Source organism: Podarcis gaigeae, assembly GCF_964106915.1.
Source record: "Podarcis gaigeae genome assembly, chromosome: 11".
Lineage (NCBI taxonomy): Eukaryota > Metazoa > Chordata > Lepidosauria > Squamata > Lacertidae > Podarcis > Podarcis gaigeae.
This window is the reverse complement of record NC_139687.1, coordinates 23,487,280-23,500,156: the sequence shown is the minus strand read 5'-3', so window position 1 is coordinate 23,500,156 and position 12,877 is coordinate 23,487,280. Positions and strand designations below refer to the sequence as shown.

The 12,877-nt window shown below is 41.9% G+C and overlaps 1 protein-coding gene across 5 annotated transcripts in view; it reads left to right on the top strand.

Moving 5' to 3' along the window:
* FER (FER tyrosine kinase) overlaps positions 1-12,877 on the top strand; it is a 155,139-nt gene that overhangs the window by 90,465 nt on the left and 51,797 nt on the right. For 4 of the 5 annotated variants that reach the window (XM_083702297.1, XM_083702298.1, XM_083702299.1 and 1 more), the window contains exons 15-16: positions 4,745-4,860; positions 7,445-7,539. In XM_083702297.1, the coding sequence (XP_083558423.1) occupies positions 4,745-4,860; positions 7,445-7,539 (211 nt within the window). Of the gene's footprint in view, positions 1-4,744; positions 4,861-7,444; positions 7,540-11,827; positions 11,943-12,877 lie in introns of all 5 variants that reach the window. The other variant, XR_014556076.1, reaches the window with a different exon arrangement.

Below are 12,877 nucleotides of genomic sequence, written 5' to 3'. Positions count from 1 at the left end.
TGCAGACTTGTCTAAGTTAAGGAAGCAGCTACAACCCTTCTTGCAGTCGCCAGTTTGACATGGTCCGAGGAGGATGTGTCTCTCCAGCCCCCAGTCACAGTGTTTGGATGCTGGGCAGTAGCTATCAGAATCTCTTGTATACTCTGTATTAGTGTAAGCTCCAAGTGCTTGGACAATGCCTCTCTGGGCATATTGCATATACAGAGTAGGGCTTTGCATGTGCATTCAACCCAGGTGTGTGATATGGGGAATGTGGAACCTCCGTATTGAGCATTGCGGGTAATGAAATGAACCAGCCCATTCCTTTGTCTTCAGTTTTGAAACACACTGTAAATATTGTGGGTGAAATTCAGAGAATGTTAGATGCACATAAATCCTATTAAAATAAATGGGACTTAAGTGCATAACTGTAAGCTTATATCCCATGAATGTGAATGGTAATTAGAGATGCCTAATTTTCTTTGGGTTGTGCTGTACAGCTACAACACAGAGCCTTGCCTGTGAACTCCCTGCACTCTTTTGTGTGTGAGCCAAATGCTGGGAGCACACTGCATGCACAGCAGCTTCCCATTGTACTTTTCTCTCACACAAGACAGTGGGAGGCTTTTCCATGTGTAGGATGTTTTCAGGTTTGTTTGGACATCATATGGAGATCTGTTGAGCATAATTTCTACTTACTCATCCGAGTTATTAATGTCTGTGTTGACTAGGTAAGGTAAAGTAAGGATCCTCTCATTTATGCCCATGGATTGTATTTGGAGAAATAGTGGGAGTATGCCTCCTCTTTTGCATATCTCCCTTTGCTCTCAATCAGTGCCAACCTAAGACTTTTTGTGGACTTAAGGCCAAATGATGTTTCCCTCCACCACCACCACCACCACCAACCTTGTTAGATTCCATTTACAGCTTTCATCTGTTCCTCACCACCACAACCTTGGCACAGTGTCAGCTGAAATCACTTTGCCCTTACTGCATGGTAGGGCCAGCCTTCCCATAATGCAGGGGAAACTCAATTGTGTGATCCCACAGTTACATAGGGACACGGGTGGCACTGTGGGTTAAACCAAAGAGCCTAGGACTTGTCAATCAGAAGGTCGGCGGTTTGAATCCCTGCGAGGACACATTTTTTAATTGGGAAAAAGGATGTTCTACGATGCAATCTCAGTAAAGGTGTGAAAGCTCACAACCAAAGATCAGGTGTGGGGAGAACATGACAAAAACACGGATTACTTCCAACTCCACATATTGATGCTTATCATTGTGATTCTTGTACTGCAATGTATACGAATGACAAAATCAGCATTTTCAAATCATTTTTCTAAGGCTCCTTGGAAGCTTTTCAGGTGTCTCTCAACGAAAATATCACTAATGGCAGATGAGTTTCCCCTAAAAGACAGGATGAACACTACTCATCTTCCAATTCAAGGGGGAGTGTTGGATGTGATCTTAGCAATGTTCCTGGTTGATGTGGGTCAACAGAAGACCTAAAAGACCTGGTGTGCATCCTGCATGAACTGGGTGTGCACAAGACCCAGAAAGTGCATGACATTCAGAGGCTTCTTCAGCAGGAAAGTCAATGGAGAAAGTAATTTCAAAAAGCAGAGAATTTGAAAAGCACTAAGGGACGCGGGTGGCGCTGTGGGTTAAACCACAGAGCCTAGGACTTGCCAATCAGAAGGTCGGCGGTCCAAATCCCCGCGACGGGGTGAGCTCCTGTTGTTCGGTCCCTGGCTCTTGCCAACCTAGCAGCTCGAAAGCATGTCATAGTGCAAGTAGATAAATAGGTACCGCTCCGGCGGGAAGGTAAACGGCATTTCCGTGCGCTGCTCTGGTTCGCCAGAAGCAGCTTAGTCATGCTGGCTGTATGCCGGCTCCCTCGGCCAATAAAGTGAGATGAGCGCCGCAACCCCAGAGTCGGCCATGACTGTGCCTAATGGTCAGGGGTCTCTTTACCTTTACCTTACAGCTACATAAATATGGGATCTCTTGGTTTCTCCACTTGGGATGATCAGACAACAGAACATGTGAGCCCAAGACCACCTCATTATACTTCTCTGGATGTGGCCTTAGGAAGCTTATTTCATCTGAGTTAAGGGATGACTTACATTTTTTTCCATTTTTATAGTTGAGCATCTCTGTTACAAGGAACACCCAAATGCCATAGCTAAAATAGAATGAAAACTTTTTCTAAAAAACAACAACCCTAAAATAAAACAGCACAATATAGAAAACAAGAAACAACCTCATACTATATCGGCCTGCTAGAAATGCCAGCTGAAACAGTCATTTCCTCTCCACTTGTTGTGAACAGTGTTAGAAACTGAGATATGAAAGCTAGGAGCTAAATGGCACCTTAGTTGGGGGCACAACAATGGAATGTCTAGGCATGCTTTTTAAATAACAGGAGTACAAAGCTGAAAATGAATGAACTGCAGCTAAAATATTATGTTCGTTTTTACATGGTCTAGTCATTCCCCTCACCCTCACCCTCCTCCTTAATATTCTTAAGAGAGTCTCTTCTCCAGTCTTCAGAGAGTAGCTGAAAGTGGGGAGGCAGAAAAAGGTCCTTCCCAAACAGAGGACTGTCCCCTGACATCCATTCAAATAGATGATCGTCCTGTATGAAGTAGGACACATGGCCACCATAGCAGGACCTGACCTGTAAGCTCCTGCTGGGATCCAGGGCTTCTTACATTCTCACAGTGCTGGAAGGAGAGGCATTTCTGTAGCTCCCAGGTCACTCAGGTCCCTTGAGTACTGGGCCTAAGTTGTTAAAAAGAGGAAACTTAAAATAATCCATACCACCATGTTTTTTCCCTCAAAATACTGCCTCCTCAGTCTTGGATGAAACTAGATCATGTACCTCAAGGCTAGAACGGCTTAGATTAAAGTGATTTCACAGTGTGATTAAATTACTTCAAGTTGTGTTATTTCAGCTCCTCTACCTAATTATTCCATATCCTGTGGCAAATGTCAATAGAAGCAGGTCTACCAAACTTCCTGAACAACTTAGAAATCCAGTTATTTTTGTAAGTCCTATTCCTTCCTTCCTGTAGGACCATCAGCTACACCCAAGTATAAAGTGAAATGTGTAGGTATTGGATGAAGAGCAACTGACAGCTAAGCTGATAGCTCTTAAGATGTCATCCCCTCTACCCCCTGGCTATTTTGCAAAAAGATATAACTGTCCAAGAAGCATCAGCCAAGGGAAATGACAGATGGACAATAATTATGTTCCATTTGGTACAAACTATTAAGTAACCTTAATTTCAGCATTTTGCTAAATTATAAGAAATCTGGGCACACCTTCTGCCTTAATTTTTACTTGGTAGCAGATTCCCCATCCCACTTGCCACCAACAAAGAGAGGGGCATTTTAGACTTCTCAGCCCCTGCCTTGCCATTCATTTTAGTGGTAGCAGTATGCCACTTACAACCCTTTATGTGTTATGTTTTAATTCTCTGTGGCACTTTTCAGTGAAAAAGACCCCCAAGGAGAAAAAGAAAATGCAAAACCCACACAATAAAACACAATTTACAAAAGTTTAAGACAATATCTTAGTGGCATATTTACATCCCCCCCCCCCAATCCAAACACATCCTTTCATCTGCCTTAAAGCAAAATGGAGTTTCCCCAAAATGTCAAAGAAAGCAAAGCAACTTTCCTTGAGAGGGTCCCTACTCCTTAGGCAGCCGCCTTCTAAGCAGCAGCTCCTTATGAGGGTTTGTACACAAGAGCATATGGGAAAGCTCACCCCTGATGGCTCCAAACACACTCTGTCCCAGTAAATCACAACCCTTGCGCAAAACCTCCTTCTAGGCATCCTATTTATTGAGAGTTCATCTTGAACTCCTTGCAGCAAGTTTGTAGGGAGGTTATTTGATGTTGCATCACGCAGTTATTCACACATTACATTGCCTTTTCTCATTATGTTTAGGAGAAATTCTGAGTGGGTTGGGGGGGGGGTAGATGGAAGTGGGTTTGTTCCACAAGTGTGCACACATGAACATGCCGGCATGTGCTTGAATCCCACCTACAAAACTGATGATCTGAAAGCAGCTGAAGTCTAAACAGAGGAGACCCTGATGGGAAGAGGGAAAGCAAAGAGGAGCACTAGGATCCCCTAACAGGCTGGGTTCCTCTATTTTCTCCCACCATTAAGAGAAAATGTTTTTTCTTCCAATAAACAGAAGCTAGATGACTGGGGCTAGTCATATACTTCCCCCTCTGAAGTCATGAAAAGGAGTTTGGGCTGGCTGCTATGCTTAGCTTCCTACAGAGAAGGAAAAGTGATGATGGGAAGGGAAGAGAGGGCATTGCAAGGCAGATAAGCAGGTGCAGTGGGGGAAGAGACTGCCTTAATGAAGAGTACTTCTCCCACTCTTGTGTCAAAATCTTTTGTGAAACATTGCTAAGTTGCTTTTTCCATGGTAGATGACTGGATGGAGCGAAGTACAAAATTAATGGGGTGTTCAGTCTATAAGGCATTAAACATTCATTATATAAAGGCAGTGTTTGACTAAAGCCTTGAGCTTGATTTCATAGGCTTTTCAAAAACGTTAAAGTAACATTTCTTCCCATAAGTTAAAAAGGGAAGTATCTATTTACTTAACCCATGTGTGAGCTTATATAAGCATATTGTTAACTGACACAGCTGTGATATTTCCTGCACAGTGGAACTTTATTTTGCTGAGGAATGCCATTAAGTTTGTTTACTGACAGTTTGTAATATCTGCAATTTCAGGGTAATTTTGGTGAAGTATATAAGGGAATATTGAAAGATAAAACTCCAGTTGCTGTAAAGACATGTAAAGAAGACCTTCCCCAGGAGCTGAAAATAAAGTTTTTATCAGAGGCCAGGTGAGTGGTATAAATGTGAATAAATGTGCACTTGGGATCCATTGCATACCTAAATTTAATGCAGTTCTAAAACAGGGAACAGTTCCTAGATTGTCTGAGACTAATCAATACTTTCCACTTCAAAATATATTTCAAATTAGCAGTGGTGGTGGAGGCCCTCCCTGAATTAATTCTCCCTGGAAGAAGTAAAATGTCATATGCAATCTGATATATCAAAGGTGAAAATAACCATCAACTGTTGATAGAAATTCCATATTGTGTAATATGCATACAATGGAAAACATTCCAGGTTAGATTATTTTACTGGGGCAATATTGTAGTAAGTGACATCAATAAACTCTTTTACCCTTACAAACAACTTGGACTACATGGAATAGGTTTTTCTTTTTCTTTTCTCTTTCTCTTTCTCTTTTCTTTTTTGCTAAGAAACCTGGAACTATAGTAATTATTCATTATGAATTATTTACTGAGGCTCAATTGGCATCTTAAAGTTTTTTGTGTTTTTGTGGTTTTTTTTCCTCTTCTTTAAGGATAAACCACCTAGAAAACTATCTCAAAACAGTACTTGGCTGAAATATTATACAGCCTTTAATGTTTCTCTAGGTTTAAACTCAGCCACAGTTTCCACAGTTGCGGTATAATACTTAGGCAGCTGTTTGGGAGACTTGGGTTTCATATCCTTGCACAGTTTTGCAGAACAAACCTCCCAAGGCTACTGACAGGATAAAATGTGAATTTGAGCTGAGCCTTGCCTGTGGGAGAAGCAGTTGGTTGAGGTCTGCCTATTCCTCACAGTCTTGATCTTTTTCTTCAGATCTTTAGTGATTTCAGTTACATTCCCTCCCTGCCAAATCAAATGTGGAAGGCATGGTATAAAGGACGGGATGGTGAACCTGCAGCCCTCCAGATGTTGTTGGACTACAGCTCCGCCCAGCACATCAGTAGGGAGGATGAGAATTCGACAATGCTTGGAGAGCCACAGGTTCCCCATCCCTGGTATAAAGGTTCCATGTGATCTCAAGTACATTGGGAGTCAAGGAGGAACAGCCATGGACATCTAACTCAGTGCCCCTCTTGGCCGCTGTATGCATAGAGCCCCAATGTTTTTGTATCTTGGCAAGGCAAAAGTCCTCAGCCCTCCACCCAGGAATCCAGCAGCCCAGCTCTTTCTGTGTAGATTGCATGCACTTAGACTTCATGGTAAGAACAAGTGTGTGACTGGGTGGGGGGTCTATTAGAGGAGGAGAGCTCTGTAGAGGACAGAATCGTAGAATTGTAGAGTTGCTATGTAGATGTGCTATGCTAGTGGCAGCACTCCCAAGCAGAGGAGGGGTGGGATCGATTGGGAAATAAATCTCTGTACTACTAGTGGATTTACTTGTCCATGAGGTATGGGAAGTATCAAGAGGTGCTTGAGTAGTGTGTGTAGCCTTGGGTCTTACGGAAAAGGCGGAGGAACAATACCAGAACTTCAAAGAGCAAGGGAGAAGGCAAGCATTAAGGTAGTGCAAAAAAAGAGTAGCCATTTGGTAACTTGTACAAACTGTCGTGCTATATCCTGATGACGATTGACTCAAAAGGTTTCGAGCAATCTTCAGGTAGTAAATTGCTGCTTTCTAATACCAGCTTGAAGCCCTGTTCTCCTGGCTCTTGCAATCATGAGCTCTCCTAGCATTGGGGAGGGGGGGGGCATAACTGTACACCTGGGCTTTCCAGAACTAGAATATGAGGAGCTAGATCATGACACGGCTTGTTAATTTGTTAATGAGAACATCTCTTTGGAGCTTAAGTTGAAAATGAATCAGTGTAACTTCTCTGTTCACATCTTTAAAATGATTAAGATGGTAGAAGGCACAGGTGTTGATTGCAGCTGGAAAGTGATCACATGCCATTTGTCTTCATGGAAATGTTCGAATGTCTTCCAGGATTTTCTGCCTATTCTGAAGTATTGAATATTTGCTTTCTGTCTATTTTTAATTGTACATACTTACGTCTGGTAGATGTTGATCAAAATAAATGGCATTCTAGACCTATCACTTGCATGGTGGGGTAACTTAAGTCTAACGGGGACTATAGAGTCTCAACTTTAGCCCCACCCCTTTGTCACACTGCCCCTTACAGCTTCCCATATGTTCAGGGCAGATGTGTGCAGTGGAGAGAGTTTGGCACTCAAGTAGACTTCCCTGCACGTTCTAGAAAGCTGGTTGTGTTTGGTTCTAGATGATATGAGTGAACCTGTATAAATATTTATGATGTGTATTTTCCTGTTTGCTTAAATTGTGCTATGGTTGTGTTTAATTTTTTTTTAAGTTACCCTGGGATTCTTTATGTGAAACGTATTGGATAAAGTAAATGAATACATGCTCATGATCCCCGTTCATGTGTGTTGTCACTGATAAGAGCTTTAGTTTTATCATCTTTCTTAGTGAGAGGTGGTTTCAGTTGTACAATGTGATTCTTTTCGTGTTTACTGAAACTCATCTGAGTTTATTTTAGTCATGTAGGTGCTCAGTAACTTTTTTCCTACATAACTGAAATCAAGTTGATACAATGACATGATAAAACCTTTGTACCCCTTTTTCAGAATACTCAAACAGTATGACCATCCGAATGTGGTAAAGCTTATAGGAGTTTGCACTCAAAGGCAACCTATATATATCGTTATGGAGCTTGTTCCAGGTAATGTGTTCATTTATTCTTATAGCATTCTTGTAGTACCCAGGTTTCTAATGTTCCCCATTTGTTTGGATATACTCATTGTCCTTCCTCTGCATCTTCTCAGTTTAAATAATCTGCTCTTTAGAGACAGAAAGGTCTCTGATATCCGCACACTATTTCAGAATCAAAGAATAATTTTGTTTTTACCAGCAGGTGGAGACAGTATCAAAGTCATAACTCGTAGGCACATCCCATTGTAAATCAGTATGAATCATGGGAACATGTGCAATCTGCTATTCCATGTTCATTCCACATACTGAATACATATGTGAAGAGCAAAAAGTAAAAGTCTTATTCTATAATATTAAATTAATCAGTAATTCAGTACCTCACTTTCACTTAAAAGGAACAGGGAAGTTCTCAATTAGGGTTAGGCTACATACTGAACCTGTGTTCCCTGAGCTGTTCCTGGACTCCAGCTCCCATCAGTCCCAAGCAAGAAGGTTAATGGTCAAGGATATTGGGAGTTGTAGTCGAGCAGCACCTGGGCTACATCCCCATCCCTGGGTTTGCATGTATTTTCAATGCTTTTGGTGCACGAATAGTGTTCACTAGTTTAACTAGTCTATTTTTTTCTTCAAAGTTTCCCCCCTCACTTTGAGTTACAGGTGAGGAGGTGTTGTCATTGGAAGCAAGGTCAGTTGCTTTCTGTCTCATAATCTTTGCTGAACCTCGTGCCCCTTTTGCTAACAAAAATATATTTTTGGAGAGAGAACTGTGGAGAATATGCTGTTGCCATATCACTCACAAGATTAATATTCCATATGGTTCCTGAGTGCAAAACAAGGGTGGAATTATAACACGGGCTAAGTGTTTATACCAAAGGTGAGGAACTCATGGGCCTTCAGATGTTGCTGGACTCTCAACTCCTATCAGGCCCAGCCAGCATGGCCAATGGTCAGGGATGATGGGAAATTTTGTCCAACATCATCCAGAGGCCCTGGGTTCCTGGTTTATACAATTTGGATGTATCAATCTTGAGTTGACTTTTTTTAAAGGGTTAATTAGTTTTTATGTTTTGTTCTCCATGGTGTACCATGACCAAACAGCTCATGATCAATACCAAAATACAGCATCATAAACAAGGAGTTCATAACAAAACATATCAAGCAAATTCAAATAGGACAAAGTCAAGTACTCAGATTCTGTACTATTATGAATGATACTTTTAAATACAAAGGCACAATAAGAATGAATGGTTTGTGAAAAAAGAGAAAAAGTTAACCCAGTGTTTGCTACTACAGTAGTTGCAAGTCTTGCCTCAACAGCCCAGTTTATATAACAGTCTGGCATGTCTGGGGCTGGACTTCTCACCAGGCTGCATGGCTTGCAGCTGGCTCCTTCATTTCTCCTCTAAGAATGCAGCATTAAAAGAGAAAAGGCTGCCCTCCACCAAGAGCAGCAAGATGTTAGACCTTAATGACAACTATTTGTATTTTTATCTCATCCCACTAGTGTAAATAGTCTGGTAAAAAGATCTGAAGAACGCGCAGAAGCCTGGAGGGCAGCATGAGAGCTAGCCACCTTGTCACTTCCAATTTATATGATATTATTCCTATGGCAATGAAGCATCTGCCTTTGATTGGCTAAGGTGGTATGGTGACATGGAATGTTCATCTTGCAGTCCAGCTCCTGTTAAGAAAAGTTTTCAATTAGGCTGGATTAAATGCTTTGGCAGGGGCTGGCTGTGGAATGGAAAACGCCCCAGTGTGCAGAGAAGCCAAGGAGAAGCTCAGAGAAAAGGAGGCTAGAGGAAGGATGCATAGTTGGATTTGGGCTGGGAAGGGCAGAGGAATAAAGCAACTGAGGCAAAAGGGAGCTACAGTAATGAGAATAGGAAAAAGAAACCGCATCCTAGTCTTTGGGCCGCATGGGCAGCATGGTGTGAAGGAACTGAATGATGTGAGAGTGAGTGCTAGGTAATTTGCTTAAGAAACATGGAGGGCAAGGGAAGTGGTTGCTTGGTCTAGAGCCTTGAGAAGGGAATTGTGCCAGGCATGGCTTCTGCTGTCACTGCAGCATTGTGACTTGACTTTCTTAAGGGTGCAACAGTTGGACCCAAAAAGCAGGAGGCAGGGCTGGATTTCGCGTACTGAAACCCAACATTCCCCAACCTTAAGATGTTTTGGACTACAATCCCCAAGAGTTCCAGCTGGCTTTGGCAATCGTCTGGGGTGATGGGAGTTCTAGTCCAAAATATCTGAAGGTCAAAAAAATGTTGCAGAAGGGTGGGATGGAGACTGGTAAAAAGTGTTAAAACCAAGAGGCAGGCAGCAGGATCAGAGTTAAAATAGAACAAGCCGAGGTTGGGAGCAGGGAGGCCTGAGGAAGAGTCTCAGGAATCAAGGTGACAACAGGGCACAGAAGGAAAACATGCACTTGCATCCAGGAAATCAGATAGAACCTGGAACTGGAGAGTTAACCAGAAAGCAGCAACTCCCAGGACTGTAATTGCTTCCACATACAGAGGACACGAGCATGGCGAGGGATGGGGGTCAGGAAGCAGTTGCTCAGGTTTCAGTCCTATGTAGCTGAAATGATAACTCAGCAGCCATGTTTCTCTAAACACGACACTTCTCAGCCAGTGTGACTTCAATTGTTTCTGCCCTCAACTCTGTTTAGGATTATGAGCACATGGCTGCTTTGTTTGTGGCACATGCTTCTCCTTGCCCACTCCCTTCTCTTATTGGTGGCAAATAGATATTCTCAGCCTTTTTTTCTGTAAGTAGAAGCTGCCATTTGGCCCATGGCAGCAATCATAAATGTGGTTTGAAAGATGCCAAGCAAAGTTCTGCTCATAGCGAGTGATTCAGATGATCTGTCAGGAGTTGCAGTGGCAAGGAACTGCCACAAGCAGAGGAGTCCTATAAGGTCATAAATACAGCTGAGGTATCTGTCTGAGTTGGGGGACTCATGACACAATTTCAATGTTTTTTCTTTATTGTAATGTGCTCAAAGAAGTACTAAATTTAAGGTGAACTGGGCAGAAAAAAAGTATTCTTGAAAGGATGAAGAAGTGGGGATCCCCTTAATGAAATATTTTAGGGTATGTATTTTGAAACCATTTTTCTGCCTTCTGTGCCCGTTAGCTGGGAACCAATCACATAATACTGTTTTTAATTTGTAGCTTTTAAATGTGTATGGTTTTCATATGGTTTAATATAGATGCAGCCCCTACTGAATCACTGGTTTGTTTTTTAGTGTCAGCATATAGCTGCAAAATTGATGCCAGTGTGCTTTTTATAGCTTTAATATTTCAAAGCTTATTCCTTTTGATTTCATCCATCAAAATATTGCTGATAGAGCATTAGCCATTTGTGGATACTTTAAAATAGTATTCCATAATGCTTTGTTTGGTTGCTCTAATGTTTCATTTGGTGCCTAATATTCCAAAACAAATGAGGATGGGAGAGCATCAGCTGACCACTTATTATCATGGTGAATAATCATTAATTGTTTGAAATGGGAGCCAGATATTTCAGTTTGCACACTGCATAAGTTCAAAGCCTGTTAGCATACTCCATAAGAAACTGTTGACATTTTTATCGTTCTCCTCTGGCTAGGCTATTGTATATTATACCACTACTTATTTTTCGTGTGAGGCTATACAGTAAAAAAGGCTGAACTAAAAGAAAAAAATACCTTCTCCAATTTGAGAGCTGCTTCTTGTTTCTTTTCCTTTCTAAAAATATACAAAGCCAGAACTAATGGAATCATAGTACTAGCAGTTTCTGCAGCAAACAAGGGAGAGAAAACTTTATTCCAAATGTAATTCTTCTGTCTTGGCACCCATGCCACAGGTTTAGGAAGAGGTGAATGCCCCCAGGTAGGTCTAGGAATACCCCCGGTCTGAATCCCTGGAGAGACTCTGTTGATCAGTGTATACAATACTGAGCCACATGGACTAATGGGTGGTAGAAGGCAGCTTTTCTATGTTTGCTGAGCTCCTCTTCCAGTTTGTCACCTAATGATGGTAGCCACCATTATGTTCAAGCAGCCCTCCTGGCCTTCCTATCAAGAGTTGCTACAAGCCCTAGAACATTTTGACATCATAGCAGTTGAAACAGTGGTTGGGGAACCTTCCCCTTTTTACATACGCATGCAGAGGTCCCCATTTGTCTCAGTACCGTGTTCTCCATCACCGCTTCTGCTGCCTCATACTTCCATCACTTGTTTTCTAGCCCCCTTCTGCTTCTCACACCTCTCTCCTTTTTGTCCTCATATCAATTACACTGGACCTTCACTCCAGCCTTTTTCTCCCAGTTCCAACTTCCACATCTCTGTGCTTCCTCAACCCTCCTCATATCTTCCGTGTCATCACTGCAGTTTAGCCAACTTCTGGAAGGAAACTTGCAGACTCACAGGCAAGTGCCTTAAACTAAAGCCTTTCAGCTTATGTGTGCTCATATCTGTGCTCATATATTCCACACTATTTGGAGTCTTGGTAGTTGAACTGAGCTGAAATAGTTTTTTGGGGTGTATTATTGGGCAGAGGTGCTAGATTTTGGCCAGATCCCTATAAACTTTGAGCTTGCAAGCAATGTGGAAGCCAAGTGTTCTATCAAGTGTTCTGATAAAAGTGTTTTAATGTAGTATGAAATGGGTATACAGAATTGTTCAATTATGCCTAAAAAGTGCCTAGTGTTACATAACACCCAGAACAAGGTGGCTTCCCAGCAATCTTGCAGAAGAGAGGATTGTAATTGTCTTGTGCCTTCAGTCATTGAGGGGTCAGTGACAGTTTCTGCTGGAGTGCATTCTCACTGTGGGTTTTATGTAAAATATTTCCCAAGAGAAACAGATGGGAAATATTTTACACAGAAACGTGCTGGAGTTACCATAAAATTTACTTCCTTCCTTCCTCTCTCTCTCTCTCTCTCTCTCTCTCTCTCTCTCTCTCTTTCACTTTCTCTTTCTCTCTCTCTCATTAGAAATAGATCAGCATCACCAGTTCAGTGATGAGATTGCTACCTGTCTTGGTGGTGCCAATATTGGGCCAACCCACGTACACCATTCTTTGCCTATTAGTCCAGGTTAAGCATACCCAACTCCCTCAACCATTGCTCATAAGGCTTGGTTTCCATATCCTTGATCATCTTGCTCACCCTCTGTCTTCTCACAAGACAGAGAAACCAGTAAGAGAACACTTCAGTCTCCCAGGACAATCTATACAAGATCTCAAAGTAGCTGTCTTATTACAAAAGAATTTCAGAAATAGACTGGAAAGAGAAGTTGCTGAATTGCAACCTATTACCAAACTTAAAACCATGGAGAAACCTGGTCTGAATAAAGACATTAG